General features: G+C 41.4%; 1 protein-coding gene across 3 annotated transcripts; it reads left to right on the top strand.

Moving 5' to 3' along the window:
- The first annotated feature begins 303 nt into the window (after window positions 1-303).
- On the top strand, window positions 304-17,855 carry cxxc5a (CXXC finger protein 5a). Of its 3 annotated transcripts, none has more exons than XM_047607696.1 (3): window positions 304-620; window positions 8,257-9,266; window positions 16,745-17,855. In XM_047607696.1, the coding sequence occupies exons 2-3, from the start codon at window positions 8,472-8,474 to the stop codon at window positions 16,787-16,789; spliced, it is 840 nt and encodes a 279-aa protein (XP_047463652.1). In that variant the 5' UTR covers window positions 304-620; window positions 8,257-8,471; the 3' UTR covers window positions 16,790-17,855. The 3 variants fall into 3 exon arrangements, with proteins under 3 accessions (XP_047463652.1, XP_047463653.1, XP_047463654.1); XM_047607697.1 differs by having other exon boundaries at window positions 304-624; XM_047607698.1 differs by having other exon boundaries at window positions 308-620; window positions 16,748-17,855.
- The last annotated feature ends 264 nt before the right edge of the window (window positions 17,856-18,119 follow it).

Here is an 18,119-nt window from a genome sequence, read left to right as displayed (position 1 = left end):
CAAGCCAAAACACCGCCTTTCATTAATGCAGTTTATGTTGCGTAAGCATTCATTATAATGAATAGTATAATATGTTAATAACTTGTAATATCACTCATTTAGCATGCCTATTTTATGGGATCATCCAAAGACATTGCAGGTAACCAGGCAGGCAGTAAACCTATATGTGTCTTCTCTGAGTCCATGTTTTATTTTGAAGGAGCAGCTCTGAGCCCAGCTGTCCTGACATCAGACTGAACCGTGCTCTCGGTTTGTTGCTGACAAAAAGTCCAGTTCGGTTTTTCCGCGAAGCTCCAAAAATCTATGAAATGTGTTTGCATGTTCCTCTATGCAAGCGGGGATGTAGAGGTGGGATTGCAAGGACCGAGAAAGCTCGGGGAACCCACGCGTTCAGCCGCTGAGAAAGTACGCTTTACCAGACAAATAACTCACGGTGATCATTTTTTTTTCTTTTCATGTTTGTCATTAACAGACGGGCAACTCTGTAGGATTGTGTTTTCGGGGAAGAAGCTTTTTTTCTCCCGCTGCCCCTTTCTTTTTTTGTCACCATTCTGCACGGCAGGCTGAGAAACGGACCGCTCGGACTGTGGGAGCCCTCCCCTCTGCTCGGATCTGCTTTGGTAGGTGCGAATAAAACGGGCCCGTGTTTGCAAATATGTAGATACATGGAAGAGGGGGGAGGAGGGGTTGGATGGGGGGGATCATACTTTGTTGAAGTCTGCCGAAAGTTGGGATGTCATCTTCTTATAGGATCAAGTTATAGAGGGGTGAACCGGGGTGCCTCCGTTCGCTGAAATGTGCGACTGCGGACCATATGCTGGTATCGCAGATAGACTACTGTGCTCCTAGATAGTCCAGACAAAAAGCCAGCTATTTTCGTCTACTGACTTAAAATCACATACTGAACTGGCGATGACTGGACACGCACGGGTGCTTTAGCGCCGTGCGGGAATAACGGATGCAGTTTACAGGCTGCTCTCTAAATTTAAAGAAAAACCTTTATTCAATACCGTATCAGCGCACCAAGTCCGAGGGTTTATTGAAAATGGTGGGGGACTAAACTTGATAGAGATAACATAGAGCCTCTTTCTTTTCCCTTTTAATTTAAAGTTTTCTTTAACCATTGTGAACAGATATTGAACTGATTCCAGTCACACAACGAGATGTGTTTTTAAGGTGCTTTTAGTCACGCGGTCGTTTAATTTTTCTTAATCTCGTTTCTTTCTCCACCATTAGAAAGTTCCCAGGTAGCTTTGATCGCGCTACCCATTTCCCTCCCCTGCAATCCGCCACCGGTAACGCAGCTCCAAGTGCTCCATATGTTTGTTAATAATTTGGAGTCACAGTATGCGCGGTGTGGTGTGTCTTTTTCCCTCCATGACTTTATGTGTGCATAGCCTAATTAGGGAGAGTGAGACGCAGCAGGTTGTGGACAATGGATGAAGCCTTTAGTCTAATTATTGTCACCAGGCTTTCTAACTTCCTCTGCGTTTGTGCGTGAGTCCGTGTGCACGCGTCAGTCGATAGAAGGTGGGAGGAACAGAGAATGCAGCTCAGCGTAGACAACAAGTACAGGGGGTCCGCAGACAGCGCAACTGAAGAGAGAGAGAGAGAGAGGAGGGAGGAGGGGGGCGCGTTTGCCTGAACTAATGCATTAAGTCTCCTCGCGTCTCTAGAGGTGTAGTCAGGTGCTCCGGAGTTTGTGACGGATTCAAGTGATTCATAACCGTGCCGGAAATCAGACAACACGTTTCCCCCCCCTATGTCCGTTAAAAAAAAAAATAATAAAAAAAAGATGACTGCGATAACCTGGCACCTGCGCATGTACTGACGTCAGTGAAGGAAAGTTATTCAGAAGTTAGTTCCACAAATGGACACATGCATGGTTTAACGCAGGATCACTGACAAATGTTTTGTCAGTTTTGACACACTTGATGCCCAACCAGGCTGAACGAGGTCACGTGATCTATGATTTCAGGATATTAAACCAAGTTTCATGCAGAGTCATACACGTGGGGGACCAAGTCAAGGTTCGTCTTGACTATTGGGTTGTTTAAAAAGGACAGGGGGCGATAAACACATATTAGTCCAAAAAATGCCTTCCTCCTTCCTCCATCACCTATTGAACCAACCAATCATGCAAACATCAGTCAGCGGTCACAACAGGCCTGTTCAGACTTTGCATTAAGGTCTGATCTGGGAGTTCTGATCACGAAAGACAGACATGAACACAAACATGATGCATTGAGACTGCATATAAGAGATCTGATCTCTAACCAGATTTTTAGTTAGTCTGTGTCCAGTGTGTCAACATGTGTCCACATTCCTTTGGTAGTGTGAACACAATGATCCTGAGTCACATTAAACACAGTTTATACTCAGCTGGGGTCTTGCAACAACAGAGTTTTGCCTCATTGTTTTAGTAAAAAAAACAAAAAAAACAACAACAACAAAAAAAAAAACATGCATAATATCTGGGCTATCTAATCTCAAGTGACCAGCTTTAGGTGGACGTGTTCAGACCTGGTAGTAACACGCGTCTCCAGATACGATTTCAGTTTCGTGCTCTGTATGCAAATAAACACTGACATCATCTGGGGTGCAATATTTTAACAGCTACTGTCTCTACCTGATTTCTACCTGCTTTCTTCTGCTCATTATCTCTGGTAACTAAGGTTAATAAAGACACGTGGCTCCTCATATATCAACAAGACTGAATCAGTAATTAACACAGAATTGTACTCATGTACTCATACTAAATACTTAAATTTGTAAATCTTACTTAGATTTATTTATTTATTTTTAGTTAGTTAACAGCCTCATGGATAGAATATCATAAAAGGCTCTCATTACTTATGAGCAGACATCGTTTATGGTACTTTTTTATTGTCACACCATCATTTATAATAGTGACCATATGTTTTTTTTTTCTGAATGAATGAGGCATAAGTCCACTGACACAGGACCCCAGCACCCCTGGCAATTTTTAATGCGACTTAGGACGCATTGCATTCACACTACCAAAACGATGCAGACACATGCAACACAGTCCGCCTCCAAGTGACCACATGGGTTGACATTCAGACGCATTTGCTATTTGTTATTCCTCTAAATCATCTGTAACAAAATCACAGAAATCCCATTAAAAATGTCTGTTAAATGCAAGGAGCCAGTTTTGGTATGAGGGTGACCGTTAAGCGGGCAGTTTATGTTCTGTAGGGCATCACAGAGCACAGCTCTAAACAGTGGCATGGTTGTTAGGAAGCACTCATCCTTTTTCAGTGCAGTGAATGTCAGCTCTACTAAAGCTTAAATTCACATGATTCACAGATCATTTCAGTGTTTTTCCAAACTAACTTTTTTTATGTGACATTCATAGACCAAACTTCTGACATTTATGTGGGCCCTTCAATGGTTTTTCAGAGCTCCGACACAGTGTTATGACCAGCTTTGCCTTGGATGTGAAATGTGTATTGTACTGACCCCATTTGTGCAATATGGCCTAAAAGAAGAAGTTTGACATTTTTTGGAAATATGCTTTCCTTTCTTGCCAAGAGCAATGAAAAGATTGCTATCACTCACATGTCTGTTAGTATAAGTAAGACGTTACCAACAGCAGCTGTCTAAAAAGTCCATTTGTTGCTTTATTGATTGTTTATGTCTTGATTATTGCCTTTAACTTTCTGAACCACTGTCTGGCAACTGGTCACAAACAGCAGTTTGTTGTGTTTTCTAGCAAATAGGATTACGATGTGTTAATTAGTGAATTTAAGATGTGTCAGCAGGTGACGGGCTAGTTCTTATGCCAAGCGAACCACCCCTTGACTTTATTTTTACAACAAAGACATGAGAGTGTTATCAATACTCTCTCAGCAGAAAAAGGCAAATACACTTATTTCACAAGATATTTCATTTGGCAGTCTGAAGTCACTGATACTAAGCTGCAAGTTTAATGTAAATTATATGATATAAACAAACCAAACTAAGGGGAAAATATTCTCAAACAGCATGGTAAAGCAGTAGCAAGTAGTAAAAACAGAATTTCTCCTCGGAGTATTGCAGAAAAGCAGAAAAATCAGGACAAATACACCTTATCTGAGTGAAAAACTGTAAATTGTGAATGCACACTCGTGTATGGGCTATTAATTATTACAAATCAACCATTACACTAATTAATGCCCATATACCACCAAAATACAGCTTGTGATATTAAACTACAGTATGAAGGTTCAAATCAGCAGATCAGAATCCTTTGAGAGTGTGTGCAAACTGAGCTGACTGATTTAACAAAACACTGCTGGCAAGATTTTCTTTAAAGGTTGTCTTTATTGAATGACCAGCAACATTTATAAGCACAGTGTTGCTACTCCAGCCTAGTCAGAACTGAAGAACAAACAAAACAAAAGTGATCATCTGCAGCTCATTTTACTTTCTTTAAAGTGCAAGAAAATGTTAAATATCAGGACCAGTTTAGTCTGTAATTGATGACCAAGCATCAAAGAAACTGTTTAAAAAAATCACGCTACTACACAGTTGTCCTGCTGCAGTTTGAATTTACTTTACCAAGAGGCCACCAATTATTTTGCGTGTGCTTTGATTGGATGCACCAGTGTGCCACAGTCTCCAACTGAGCCTGCTGGTCAGTCTGAAAAAGGCGCATTGGACCGCATTGATCATGTGGACCGTTTATATCCAGATCTTCATTCCTGTCCACTAATCCTGTGCAACATGTTGTGTGCAGATAGGTTAACAAGAAAAGCTTCGGGAAATATCAAAAGACAGCTGATAGTTACTCTTATTTGAATCGTCGGAGCAGCTTGAGGTTGGGGGAATGTGGCTCTTGTCGGCTTTAATATGCAACTACTAATTACAGCACTCTGATGGACCAATTCACAGAAACGTGTGGCGTAAGGCTTTAATATGAACCACTGCATTAAGGCTGCAACATCACAGTGAAACTGAGTGAACATGCTTAAGGAAGAAAACAACACCAATTATCTGGTTTCAGGAGAATGACATCGTTGCTCTCGGTAGAAGACAGTTCACGTGAGGACATTCAACCTTTTCTGTAAATGATGTGGTAAGGGATTGCAAAGCGCAGAAAGTGGAGGAAGATGATGAGGCAAAGACTGTATAACATGTTTAGAATTCATGATTGATGGAAGGAGTGTGACTGGTAGGGTAGTGATTTGGAAGGCAGACGCAAAACACACAGCACAGGAAAATGAGCATGAGGCAGATATCACTGCTTTCATTTCTGCGGTGTGGCCCACCAGTTCTGTCTGAACGCAACCTGTAAGCATGTATTAACGTAGGCAAGATTTTGTACATTTGTAAAACAATAAGACATCTTTTACAAAAGTGTCTGCATAACAGTTCTGGTAATAAATAAAATGTGTTTTCTTAGGACAGCTGTACTTTAATTCTTTCACATTTTATTCTTCCATAAATTTACATCATGTAATAATAAACATAATGGTTTGTCACATAATCAATATTTTACTGAAGAAACTGAAGTGTGCCACTGCATTATCGTCATGTTGTAGGTGTTGGGGCTGACGCAAAGTGAGTCAAAAATATCCCTGACAAGCTGTGGTGGAAATATGTCATTTTTACTTGACAGATTTTTTTAAAAAGCACATCAGCGTCATTAGCAGGTCAGCTGTTGGAGGTGGGCAGGATAACGATGCTCCGTGTGAATGTTTACAGCCGTTAAGTCGTGTTTTTGAAACTGCTTTCGTGTGCTGCGATTGCCAACTTTGTCACTTTTTGGCTGACTTGAGAACTCATTCATTGTAGCTGCCAACAGTGAGCCAGTTCATTAAGTATGTGGGACACTCTGGTGTTTTACGGTATTTATTGTATTTAGAGCATTGATGAAACACTGGGATGAGCTGGATATGCTCTCAGGCTATGACTAAGGAAACGGTTTCATTCTACAAGTTACTATTCAGGATTAGTTTTGCAAATGTCACTTGAGTTCAGTTGAGGCCAATATTAAATTCTCAGAATTCTCTATGACGGGCCACTAAAAATGTATTTTTTAAATTGTTTTATTCACCATTCCATAAAACCAAATACCTCCGTTGTATCACTCTGGTGATTTCCAGCGCTGTTCCCACACAACTGAGCACAGATGCTGTTAGATGCTTTTGGGAAACCGGACCCTGGTCAGTGCTGTAGTGGGAGAATCTGAAACTATGGGGCTGAGGGGCTGCAGAGCTGGCTCTGGTTCGCTGGCGCCACATCCCCCTGAGCTGGTGAGAATGTGGGGGCTGTGCTCTTGCCTTTGAAGCTTTACCTCCCACTAATTCTGGCCTTCCAATTTCCACACACTGCAGAGACACCCCCCACCCCACCCCACCCCCATCCTCTTCCCCTCCCTTTCCCTTTGTTTCCCTTATAAGGACTTGCCCGGCCATTTCCTCAGCTTTTCTGTGGGAGGTGGTGTGCTTGTTTGTGAACACGGACAGGTCAGGAGACTAGTAGCATAGTTTTTCCTTTCAAAGCGGTCACAGGATCTAAACCCCTGTAGACACATCTCCGTCCACTCAAGAGTCTACTGCCACTACCCTAATGAGCCGTCCTCAAATCAGTCACCACTCCATGTTGCCAAATCTTATTTCTCCACTGGTTTAGTCTTAAAAACTCAAGAAAAGGAAGGAGGAGATGAACTAGAGTGACAGTAAATCAAAATTTTAGGCTTTTGTCCAGATTTTTAGCAGAGTGTTGTGTGAGACGGGACACATATTTATTTTCTCTCATATTGTATTATACAGTCAGATCAATGAGAATGTAATTGTTTGTCAATAAATGCCACATTTTCTTATGTGACTAAACTGCAGTCAGGTCAATAGAACTGATTTGCATTCATGCCATCTCTGGTTAGTCTCAAACAGGAGTTCTACAGGTTGAAATGAGACATGACAGAGAGATGATGAACTCAAATGTAAAAAATAATATGAAAAGTCAAACTGGGTTGCATCTCATATAGACCAAATATTGATAGGTCAAATAGGCAGACAAAAACGCCTGGGAACCGTTTGAACTTTGAGACAGAATTTTATTCTGTCATTGTCTTGATTCTCTTTGCATGGCTTTTAAATCAGCCTGTTTTATGAGGTTTCATTTGACTACACCGTGGTGAAAGCACAGGTGTATTAATGGTTGGATAATAGATGGCTCAGTTCCATTAGGTGTCTCAGTAAGCCATGACAGTGGAACAACATGCACAAAAGCAGAATTTCACCTATCCGCAATGCAGCTGTCATTATTACACCTGTGCTTTACCTTCTGTCACAAGTCTAAAGTCTGCTGTGCGAAAGGTCTGCCGGTTTTTCCATTTTCAGATCAATGGTGACAGCAAATATTGCATTTGTTTATGACAGATCTTATGAAATGCAAATACGTATATATGCATTTGGAGTCATAACAGTCTATGAACAAGTATCACAAGTATCCCATAGTTATAACATCATGTATCAATGTTTATCTCCATTAAAACTTAATTATATTATATTTTAACTTATTTAGACTTTCAGTTTTAAGTCATTTATTTATATATGATCATTTAGAATATTTAATGAACTCTTTACATTGGTAGCTATGAGCAACTCAAAATGGGTGTGCTAAATACTAGCTATTTCCATTTCCAGATTTAATTGATTTGTTTGCATTTGAATTTTACATCATCAGACAGACGCAGGATGTTGGATTTGTCTACTAATTTAGTGACTGATCTTGTTTGTTAGTTCCCTTCAGGCATCACAACTTAATATCTTCAAAGAGCCCATATACATGCAGCTTCTAAAATGAAAACAGGAAGACAAAGTGAGCATTCAAAAGTCATCCAGACCTGCAGCTCTCCTTGATTTAGTGGAGATCTCTATCAATCTTCTGCTCGCTGTCTTTCCTTCTCGTTTGGTGTGTCACTCTATGGCTTCATTCTCCGTATGCTGAGGATGTCAGTTTCGGCCATGCAAAGCAGCTGTTTAGCAAAAATCTCATTGTACCGCTCAGCACCAGATGGCAGGGAAACACACTTGGCGATGAGCTGGTGGAGAAAAACACTGTGGGAATAGTGGGTTTATATTCGGCAGGTAACCAGACACATTACCAAATGACCTAGTGCTGTAGTGGGAAATATATAATTGGTCAACAAGTGAAAAGTTAAGTTGCTTTTATTTAGTTTTTTATTAGTTTTCTGGTGAAGTGATCACTAATATGTAATATGCACACTTCTCTCCCTGTGTTAAGTTTCCAGATGGCCCATGGAAGACCGTCGATGAGGGCTGAGTTGTAGTGGGGGCAGAAGGCTTCGGGGCCTGTCTGTCGTCGACTAGCTGATTGGTCCATAGAGGTGAAGCACCACTCTCACCGGGCCACGGAACGATCCGAGAAAAGGTCCCACCTGGCCCACCCCTGCCCCCTTTCCACCCTCACCCCCAACCCAGGCACGTACGCACTGGACCATGTCTAGCGGGCTGTCGGAGGGGGGCCAGACCGAGGACCTGGAGCGGAGTAGCTGCAAACAGGACTCTCCTGTTATAGAGCGCAGGAACCGCAGTGGCATCATCAGTGAGCCCCTCAGTAAGAGCCTTAAGAACTCTCGTACCCTCTCCCAGTATACAGCAGTCTCCTCTGCCACTACCAATGGACACACGGACAATAGTGAGACTAAGAGCCACTCGGCCAAACCTCAGCCACCCCCGCAGCCGCAGCCCACTGTCTCGGCACTGACAGCAGCCAAGTTGGACCGAACCCTAGAGCAGGTTCTGGAGGGACAGAATGGCCTGCTGCACTTTGCCCAGGCAGCAGCACTGTTAAAGCGAGCCGGTATGGAGCACATGCTCCTGCCTGGGGGCATGGGAGTGGGAGTTGGCGTTGGAGACGCAAGCTCGGGGGCTAGCGACTTGGAGGGTACGTCTGTCACGGACGCCGTAGGTGGTCCTGTTGACTTCCCATATGGAGTAGGGGGTGGCTTCCCCTTCAACCCGGGGCTTTTCATCATGACGCCGGCTGGAGTGTTTCTGGCGGACAGCGCACTACACATGGCCGGGCTGGCCGAGTACCCAGCACAGAGCGAGCTGGCCTCTGCTATCAACTCCGGTAAAAAGAAGCGAAAACGTTGCGGCATGTGCCCACCTTGCCGGCGGCGGATTAACTGCGAGCAATGCAGCAGCTGCCGGAATCGGAAAACAGGCCACCAGATCTGCAAGTTTCGCAAATGTGAGGAACTGAAGAAGAAGCCCTCTGCTGCTCTGGAGGTAAGAGGGTGGTGTTTGTGGAGTGCCATTGCTTTGAGGTTCATCAAAAATAAGATTTAAGTGTTTTGATCCAAGAGTCACAACAAACCGCTATAATGATAATAACTGCATTTGGATCCGCCAACGTTTACATGCCTAAGTGAGAAACTAGTTGCACATTTGTAGTCAGTATCTAACATTTGGAGTTATTCCATGGCAAAAATATTTAAAAAAAAAATACCAGAGAGAGCAGCAGACCTAACAAATTTCAGATCCATGGCTAATAGCACAAAGAAGGTATATCACCTCATACCTGGACGTCCTTTACCTTTAAGGAAAATAGTACAGGAAGGCTTTGCAATGGGGGGATTGTGATTGCTCTGCATGCAGGGAAATGACAGGTGGTGAAGAGTGTGTTGGGTATGTGCAGGGTAAGCATGCGCCATGGGGTCTCTTTAATCTGTCCACCATAACCACACAAGTGCCCACATCTTTCAACTGGAAGGCTGATTCACCAGCTAAAACACAAAGAGATTGTTTGTATCTTTTAAAACAAGCTACACAATGTAGTTCCCTTCACTAGAGCATTTTCAGTACGATCACGCTTAAATCTGCCCTGTGCTTGCTTTTGCAAAGATTTTAACTGTAAAGAAATGTAAATAAAGCTGTGTGTGTGGAGACAGATTGGCAGTAATTGTGAATATGTGTACAGTATGTGTTTGTGTGTAAGTATACATGTGTGGTTATGTTATTGTGTGTGTGTGGATGTAACAAGGTCCATCTGGCCACAGAGCTGTCATCTGTAGCACCAGGTGTCAGTGTGGCACATGTGCCCCCCTTTTGCTGCCGCTGTCCTTCTCTCCTGTGACACTCCTGCTCATCTAAATGGCCCTCCAAACTTCCTGTCCATCACACTCAGTGGCCTAACTAACCCCGGGTGCAGCAACAGAACGGCCAATCATGAAATCAATCGCAACAGATGTTCCATCTCAAAGTAAATAAACTTTTGCGATCAATGGATAATAGTGTCACTAACTATACAGATATGTAACACTGCCTCAACATGAACCAGTGGAGAGGCTGGTCTAATTGACCCAAACTGGATCTGTGCTTCAAACAGCTAATGGCTTTACTTCTTTTTCTCTTTCTGATGCTGATTGAGGGTGACAGCTTGGCCTCTTGCTCGCAGGCTGAAAGGTTGGTTGTTCAATCCCCATGTCCTGACTTTGGTAATCCACAATGAGATGCTCCTCAAATAGATAGTTAGCTTATTGGAGAGCTCTTATTAATGTAACTTGTAAGCTTCAGTGGCAAGTTAGCTTTAGTTTAGATTAATTAATGGAGGTTCATGGTATTGGCTAGGTAACTATGCTTTATACTATCAGTTAAACAACTAACATGATAAAATCTGTATCCCAATACATATAAAAGAATTATTCCAAGAGTTTCCAAGCAAAGAAGTCAGGTGTCTTTCTTTTTCTTGGCCTCACTGGGAGGAAGTCAGGGTGGATGATCAACAGCAATACTTCTTTTTTGATAACATTTCTTACTTGTTTTAATACCGTGCTTAAGTTCCACGCACAGTGGAATCTAAAAACCGTACATTTCTATTGCAGTAAAACAGCTAAATCATCCAAAAACTGTGGAATAATCCTTTAGTAGCAAATCCATTAAATATAATGAATGGGAAGGGTTCATAATTTGTGTTCCCATGGCCATTTTAATTAAAAAAAAAAGACTTTCTCTGATGCTGAATCAAACTGAGATGTATGGGGCATTTTTTTTTCCAATATTGCATTACTCAATCACAAATTGATGAGACTATTCATTTGTCTCTGATGATGACTCACCAAAAATGGTGAAATGTGTCACCTTGCTGTTTGTAGATGGTATGACTCAATGTGAGTAGCAGAAAGGGATTTATTTTTAATTTATCATTTATGATTGACGTTGTCATAGCAGGTAGCCTGAAACCAGTTGTTCACATCCGTGACACCAAACCCAAGGGCCCTTGAATATTCATGCGGTTAATGTTGGCACAGGCCATCCGGGTGCTTGTAAGGTCATAGCCTGCTCATATGAAAGAAACTCTGGGATAAACCTGCCAAACCTTTAGAGCATAATAGCAGTCTGATTATTGACTTTAGTAATTGTATGCCCTGTAATTACTCAGGACATTTTTATTTATTTATTTTACCCCTCACATCTGAGAATGTCCTCCCTAATTTATCTAATGGGTCTGTCAAGCAATTTCCTCTGTTTAAGACCACAAGTGAGAAGGCTAATCATATTGCAACTTAGTTTAAAATGTAAGACAGTGTAACAATAGTTACTGTATTATAGTTAAAGAATAATACCAGTGCTTTCTTTTCTTTGTTCTGACAATGCCAGCACGAAAGCAGTGTAGCAGACATTAAGAAGTGTGCAAAAAATGTTTTTAGTGTTAAACATCTGCCTGAAAGTCTATTTAACATCTAAATTTACAGATTTGTATCTGTATTCGATAAAAGTTTGTCATGCATCAAATAATTAAATATAGCGAATAAAGCAACAGAAAAATTGTAGTTGGGCAGCAGATGAAATGTGACGTTATACTTGACGTGACATTATTTACACTGTAATGCCAGCATGATATTACTGTTGAAAAGGTGAGAAACTTTCACTCCGCAGTCTGCAACTACTGCACATATACCAACACTGAAAGGATGAACTCTTTAAGGAAACCTTTATTTTTATTTCCTGATCCTGTTAATTTCACATTGAAAATTTGTATTTTAGGAACAACTTTGATCAGTTAATCACGAATATATTGTGACACAATTGTATTTTTGTATATTCTCTGGGAGGCTGAAATCCAATGAAGAGGTCTGCAACCTGTTACTTCTTTGCCCCAAACATGATTTGACAGAATCACTATATCAACCTTTTCTCCCTTCTACAGAGCTGTGACAGCAGCACAGCATTTTCAGTTCTGACAAGTTTTTTCTTTGTCTTCTCTCATATATTACCCATTAGCAGTCTAGCAGCCATCTCAGAAGGCTTTGTTATTAAGTCAACAGCTCTTGTTCAGCAGGTGATTAGATCAGAGAATACAGGCTGGGCCGGGCTGCCAGTGTGTGTGCGACGTCATTGGTGTAAGCTAAATGTCAGAGGGTGAGATTCACAGAGAAAGAGCAAAGAGTCAGCAGTATATCACAAATGTCAGTACTGACTAGATAGAATATGATTGTTGTTAACTTTTTAATGTAGCTTCTGCAACTAGAAATTTCTGGTTTCTATCAATGGCCTTAATGCGCATTCTGGGCGACTTGAGCAGCACATTCACCAGAACAGAAGATCCTCGTGGCTTTCGGAGTCCACAGTGAACGTCAGTGAGCCTCAGCTGTAGCTCAGACAGCCCCTGAGTGTCAAGGATAGTGCAGCACATCCCCTTCTATTATACTTAGTGTGCAGTTTCTAAAGGGATATGATGTCTTACTTAACGTGCTCGTTTCTCAGGTAGCTCAGACTTCCTTCCAGCGCAGTTTTGAGTGAAACTTCTAAAAGAAACACCTTGGCTTTGTTTTACTGCATTTGCATTGAAGGGTTTTTCCCATGTGTTTGCGCACGTCTATGAGCGTATACGCGTCGGTACACAAGTGCAGTCCAGCAGCAGTGTGCTTATTTTAAGGGTGTTGACGGTTTCCATTGAAAGCTCATGGCAGCTCAAAGAGGAGCGTAAAATTGGCGAGTGAGGGGGAGTTAGCATGCTGAGGCCTTTGCCACCTCATAGCTCACTGGCTGAAGATGTCTGGATTTATTCTGGGAATGCTACATTTGAGAGAAATAAGTGGGAAGGCAGTTCCTTTCTGCTCTGTGTCTGAATACCCTCCAGTGGTGTCAGTCTCTGAGAAGCTGCTTGGCACAGAAAAAGAAGGAACGTCAGGGTTGGGAAGTTGTAGTGTACCTTGTTTATACTTGAATGTCACTGTACGTACAGGATGGTGGTGGGTGGGTAAAATTTAAAAATATTACAAGATAAGACAAGAGCTCAGTTTTTGTCCACTTATAGAATACAGTTTATAGATTTTTTTCCCACCCGCTGGGACTTGCTTTCCCAGTATCAGGCGCTGATATGGGATTAGCGTATTCCCTCATGGTCTTTCCTGCCTCCCAGACACTGTACACCAGACAGTCAGGACAGTGGAGACTCATACAAACTGACAGGCATGCAGACTGACACCGAGACACATGGATGTCTGGGTAAGTTGCTGGGCAGACACGGAGACAAGTTGGAGTGGACAGGCTGAGGAGGCTAAGGAAGACAGAAAAAGAGGGATGACATTGAAGCAGTTGAGGCGCCATACTGTGGACTGACAACATTCATATTTATATACAGTAAGTGTCTTTTACAGAGAGACACTATTACAGATTATTTAAACCAATAATTTGATGGTTAAAAGACACTGAGTTCAAGACACAGCATTTCTTTGACTATTAGACTATGTATGGACAATATTCACACTGTATGTACTGTACTGTATACCTTTAGTATTTATCATTGTCTCTGGTACAGAATATTGTTCTTGTGCAGTGGACTTGTGCAGTTTCTGGTAGATGTTTCTTAACTCATTTAAGTAGCTTCTTCAGCTCTGAAAGACTGGTGTGGAGTGGGGGTGTAAATAGGAACTGCAATAGGAATCTGTAGATGTTGCTCACCAGATGTTGATGGGCAACAATTGATACAAAGTGTCCTGATTCCAGCCTCTCAGATGTGACTTTTAAGCTTTGTTTGTGGTGTATTGCAGTTAACTTGAGTGAAAAGTAACAATTATTGTATTTACATATCAATCACAATGGTCTATTGGAAGGCAGAGCAAGAGAACATGTTACCCACTCAGCCAGACTAACAGTGAGTTTTATACCAGCTGGAGGTTGCTGTAGTTTTGATTCAGTAGTTTTAGATGCTTTTTTTGAACAGGAGACAGTGTTACATCCCACATACTCTAGGTCGAGATGCTTTGTGATCATTGTGCCATTTCTTTTTTTTTTTCCTGACAATCGTTGATGATAACGCTGCGGAAACAATAACCAACAGTCACACTGGTGCACGGTGCCAAAATTAAATTCATGAAGGCTTAAACTGGCTTACAAGAATATGCATCAGTGACACCTTACAACATGTGCTGTACCCTGAAAGGCTGTTATAAGTGATGGTGGACTGAGCTCGTTTAAGAAGCATTTAGTCAGAGGGAAAAAACAAAGGAAATAAACTCTGGTGTTTCACTCCAGTTTTGTGGTATATTACATACAAAATGATTGCGCTATGCTAAGACAAATGTGTTTGCCTTGTTTTGAAAAAAAAACAAAAAAGAAACATATCCATCGATTTTAGTGATTTGGCCACTTCACACCCACAGATCCCATCTGTTTGAACCCTTGCAATCAGTGTTGGTGAAGGAAGGTTTTCTATTCCTAAAATGCCGCCATTTTACCATTGATTGCACGTGTTTCATAATGAGGAAAAACAGCATTTATAGTTCAATCGAGGGATGTGTTGTTTTTCTTCCCACACACTTTTTATCACGGTCAATCCAGCCCTCAGTAGGTTTTTGACTTCTGTGACAGTGCCAGATGTTGCTGTCCTCTGACTGTCTTCTGAACAGCTGAGTGCTACAACAGAAAGGTCATCATAGAGATGGATGAGGGGCTACTGAGACTTAACACATAGAATATCAAATCATGTCAGTGCTATGTTGGCTGTTAACAAGTGGGTTTGTGCATTGCATTAATATACATAACTCAAACATCTTTCAGGACTTGTATTAAATAAAGAGAGTGATGTGAATGAAAGACACTGTGATATTCTCTGCGCTGCTGTCAGATTATCCCTGATTGAGTCATTTTAACAAATAAAGCACAGTGTGTGCTGTATTTGGGTGAGATCACCAGAATAATTAGGTCTTTTAGCCGAGTACGAATGTTTTATTTTCGTCAGCGGGAGATAACTTTGAAAATGAAAGTAAATGAAACCTGTGGAGCGCGAACCCTGCTGTCACTCAGTTTCATGTCCAGATATGAACAATAGCAGTCAAAAGAACGCGGCACTGTTGATTCGAGGGTAGAGCAATGGTTTTAGTGGGCCTGAAATGTAATTAGGGCTGCTATTGTTTTCGGTTTCAAACAAACTTCTCTAAACTAATGGGCCATTTGCCTCCGAGCTGGCTTTGTTGAAAAACTCATAATTTCACTGCAGCTGTGCAAGAGACCTACGCAACAATATAAACAAGTCTGATTACGTTCAGTTTACATGTAATGTTTCATTTGAAGTTCATTATAATTTAGACTAAAGGTATTTTTTAAGTTGAATCTTGTGCCATTTCTTCTTCCTTTCCAGTGACATTATACGGATGTGTGTATTTGTGTTTGCTCTCACGATATTTATGATTTCTTATTAAACCTTCTGCTGTTGAGTACTGACGGAAAAGTGAATCTGAACCCAGCCTGTATGAGAATTTTAGTATAACAGTCTCACTGTTTGGTGCGAATTCGGGGGTGTATTGTGAGTGTCAGTTAACGTGCCACTGTGTGTGGAGGTGTGTGACTGTACTTGAATACATATTGGTATGGTGTGAGAGCGTGTGTGGGTGCATAAATGTTTGCCGAGCTTCTCCTGCCTCGCTCCAGGCAGAGCTGGCTAACGGAAGAATCCGTGCTGTAGAATCGAGCTGCACTTTGCAGGACGCCAGCCGTGCCGCGGCTCCAGGGACCCAAGCGGCTCTCTATCTCCTGACTGGCAGGCTGCTGCTGAGCCCTGCAGCTGCATGCATGTGTGTCACTCCCGCTCAGTGCAATCAGACACACAGATAACCACAGCGAGGGAGGAGTGGGGGACGGAAAACGGCATCATCATTGATGATGGTGTGGGAGAGTGGCGCGCGTGGTGGCTAAATAATAAATGTGGCATATTGGGTTTTGTGTGAAGCCAGGGCTGGAGCCTGTGGTGCTGCTGAGGGTAAAGATGTAGAGATTCCTCACCCACTGCTCATCTGGGGAGAAAGAGTGGAATAGAAGTGGTGCAGATCTGATTAGCTGTTTAATTGATCGGATGATCGACATTAATTATTTAAGTCATTTGTCAATGAAAATTGCTTCACATCTCTAGTTTTTCTGTGTTTGTTTGTTGTGTAATATTGCACTGTTGGCTGAACAAAACGAGCAATCTGAAGTCTATACTTTTTATATATTTCGTGCATTGAGCAGACAGCTGATGTCAGCAATCATTGGTTAGGACCCCCAAATTAAGTAGTTGACAGAAGGAACAAAAGAGAAACATTATGCATGTGTTTATGTCAAATACAAGCAAAGTTCTTTTTTGGAATTATGTTAAAAATTAAAATTCATTGGTTTTCATTGACAACTCAAACCTCTTCTCCCCTCTCCTCTGCTCCCCTCTCCTCTCCCTCTTCTCCTCCCCCTCTTCTCCCCCCTCCTCCCCCCTTGTCTTCTGTTTCTCCAAGAAGGTGATGCTTCCTACAGGAGCAGCGTTCCGGTGGTTCCAGTAGGACTCCTCCTCTCCCTACCCAAAGCTCTGCCATCAAGTGCAATGTCAACTCCTGGATTGTCTCCGGAACAGACCCTGGCTAATTAACTAGCAACAAATAAAATTAAATAAAAAAATAAAATAAAAAAAATAACAAAACAAAGCAGAACATTAAAAAAACAAAACAAACAAAAAACATTTGGATGATGGATGCACCTACTTATTCCTTGAACCAAAAATGAAGCGTAAAGAAAAGCATCTATGGCAACTTTCATTCCCTTTTCTATGTTTCCATTTTGGTACCTTTTGTCCTTTTCCCAGCGGGTTTTTTCTGTCGCTTAAACATGGAACTATTCATTGCCAGAAACAACAGAAATGACGGACTGAGTGTGGACAATCAACTAATTTCTGTGTTTGGTGTTAATGTTGTTCATGTGTGGAAAGATACAGTACTTGTGTAGAGAATGTAAATTTACAGCTATATTTTAAAACTAGTGGCTAATGGCAAACATTATTGTAATTCTTCATCATTATGTTACTTAAACCCTCGTCTATTTTATGATTCAGTTTCGTTGGAGAGTATAGTGTCCAGACAGATCGCTGGCCATCCTTTAAAAGACAACAATGTCATTCAGATTGTGATGCTGTCAATTTCAGATTTAAACTAAAAAATAAAAAATCATATGATTGGCCAAATCTCCAGAGACTCTTCACTGGGTTGAAGATGCTGATCACCAGAGCCGTCACTACTGTTTTCTCCTCAATCAGCCGTCCTTCGCATTTTCAAACTTTTCCTTTAGTGAAACTGGCAGCCTTATGTTACTGTGGCCCTACTGAGCATGAGCCAATACTGCTCAGGGCGATAGCACTAAGTGACAGCACTTGCTCTGAGTCTACCCTACTGAACGCACTGAAACAAGATTGCATTTTTTTAAAGAAGTTTGTTTGTTTATTTGTTATATTTTCATGATTTTGTTATGTTGCTGGGTAGCTACAGCTTTTAAAAATAACAAATCTTTGTATTTGTTTAGAAAATTGGACCGGTTTTGTGAATAAAAAAGGAATGCATGTATTCGTGTCAAAATTTACAATTCTGATGTTTGTCTACTTGTCTATTTGCATGTTTTCTAAAAAAAAAAAAAAAAAAAAATACAATCTGCTGGTTTGACCGACAAGACGAAATATTACTGATACATTTTCCAACATTTAAGAAAAAAAAAATCCTTTTTCTTTTATAATTGGAAGGTACGTATGCGAAGATTCTGACTCTACCAGAACTCATTAAAAATCAATCAGGTGGTGGTATGGATCACTATGATGTCCTTGGTTTGACTGAGATTTATCTCTCGCAA

This window comes from Mugil cephalus, chromosome 15 (genome assembly GCF_022458985.1).
Source record: "Mugil cephalus isolate CIBA_MC_2020 chromosome 15, CIBA_Mcephalus_1.1, whole genome shotgun sequence".
Lineage (NCBI taxonomy): Eukaryota > Metazoa > Chordata > Actinopteri > Mugiliformes > Mugilidae > Mugil > Mugil cephalus.
The sequence above is the reverse complement of the archived record's forward strand: the minus strand, read 5'-3'. Positions and strand labels throughout refer to the sequence as shown.

Coding starts and splice junctions, on each gene's coding strand:
- cxxc5a (XM_047607696.1), top strand. CDS start 8,472: ATGTCTAGCGGGCTGTCGGAGGGGGGCCAGACCGAGGACCTGGAGCGG. Junction 9,267..16,744: donor AGCCCTCTGCTGCTCTGGAG/GTAAGAGGGTGG, acceptor TGTTTCTCCAAG/AAGGTGATGCTTCCTACAGG.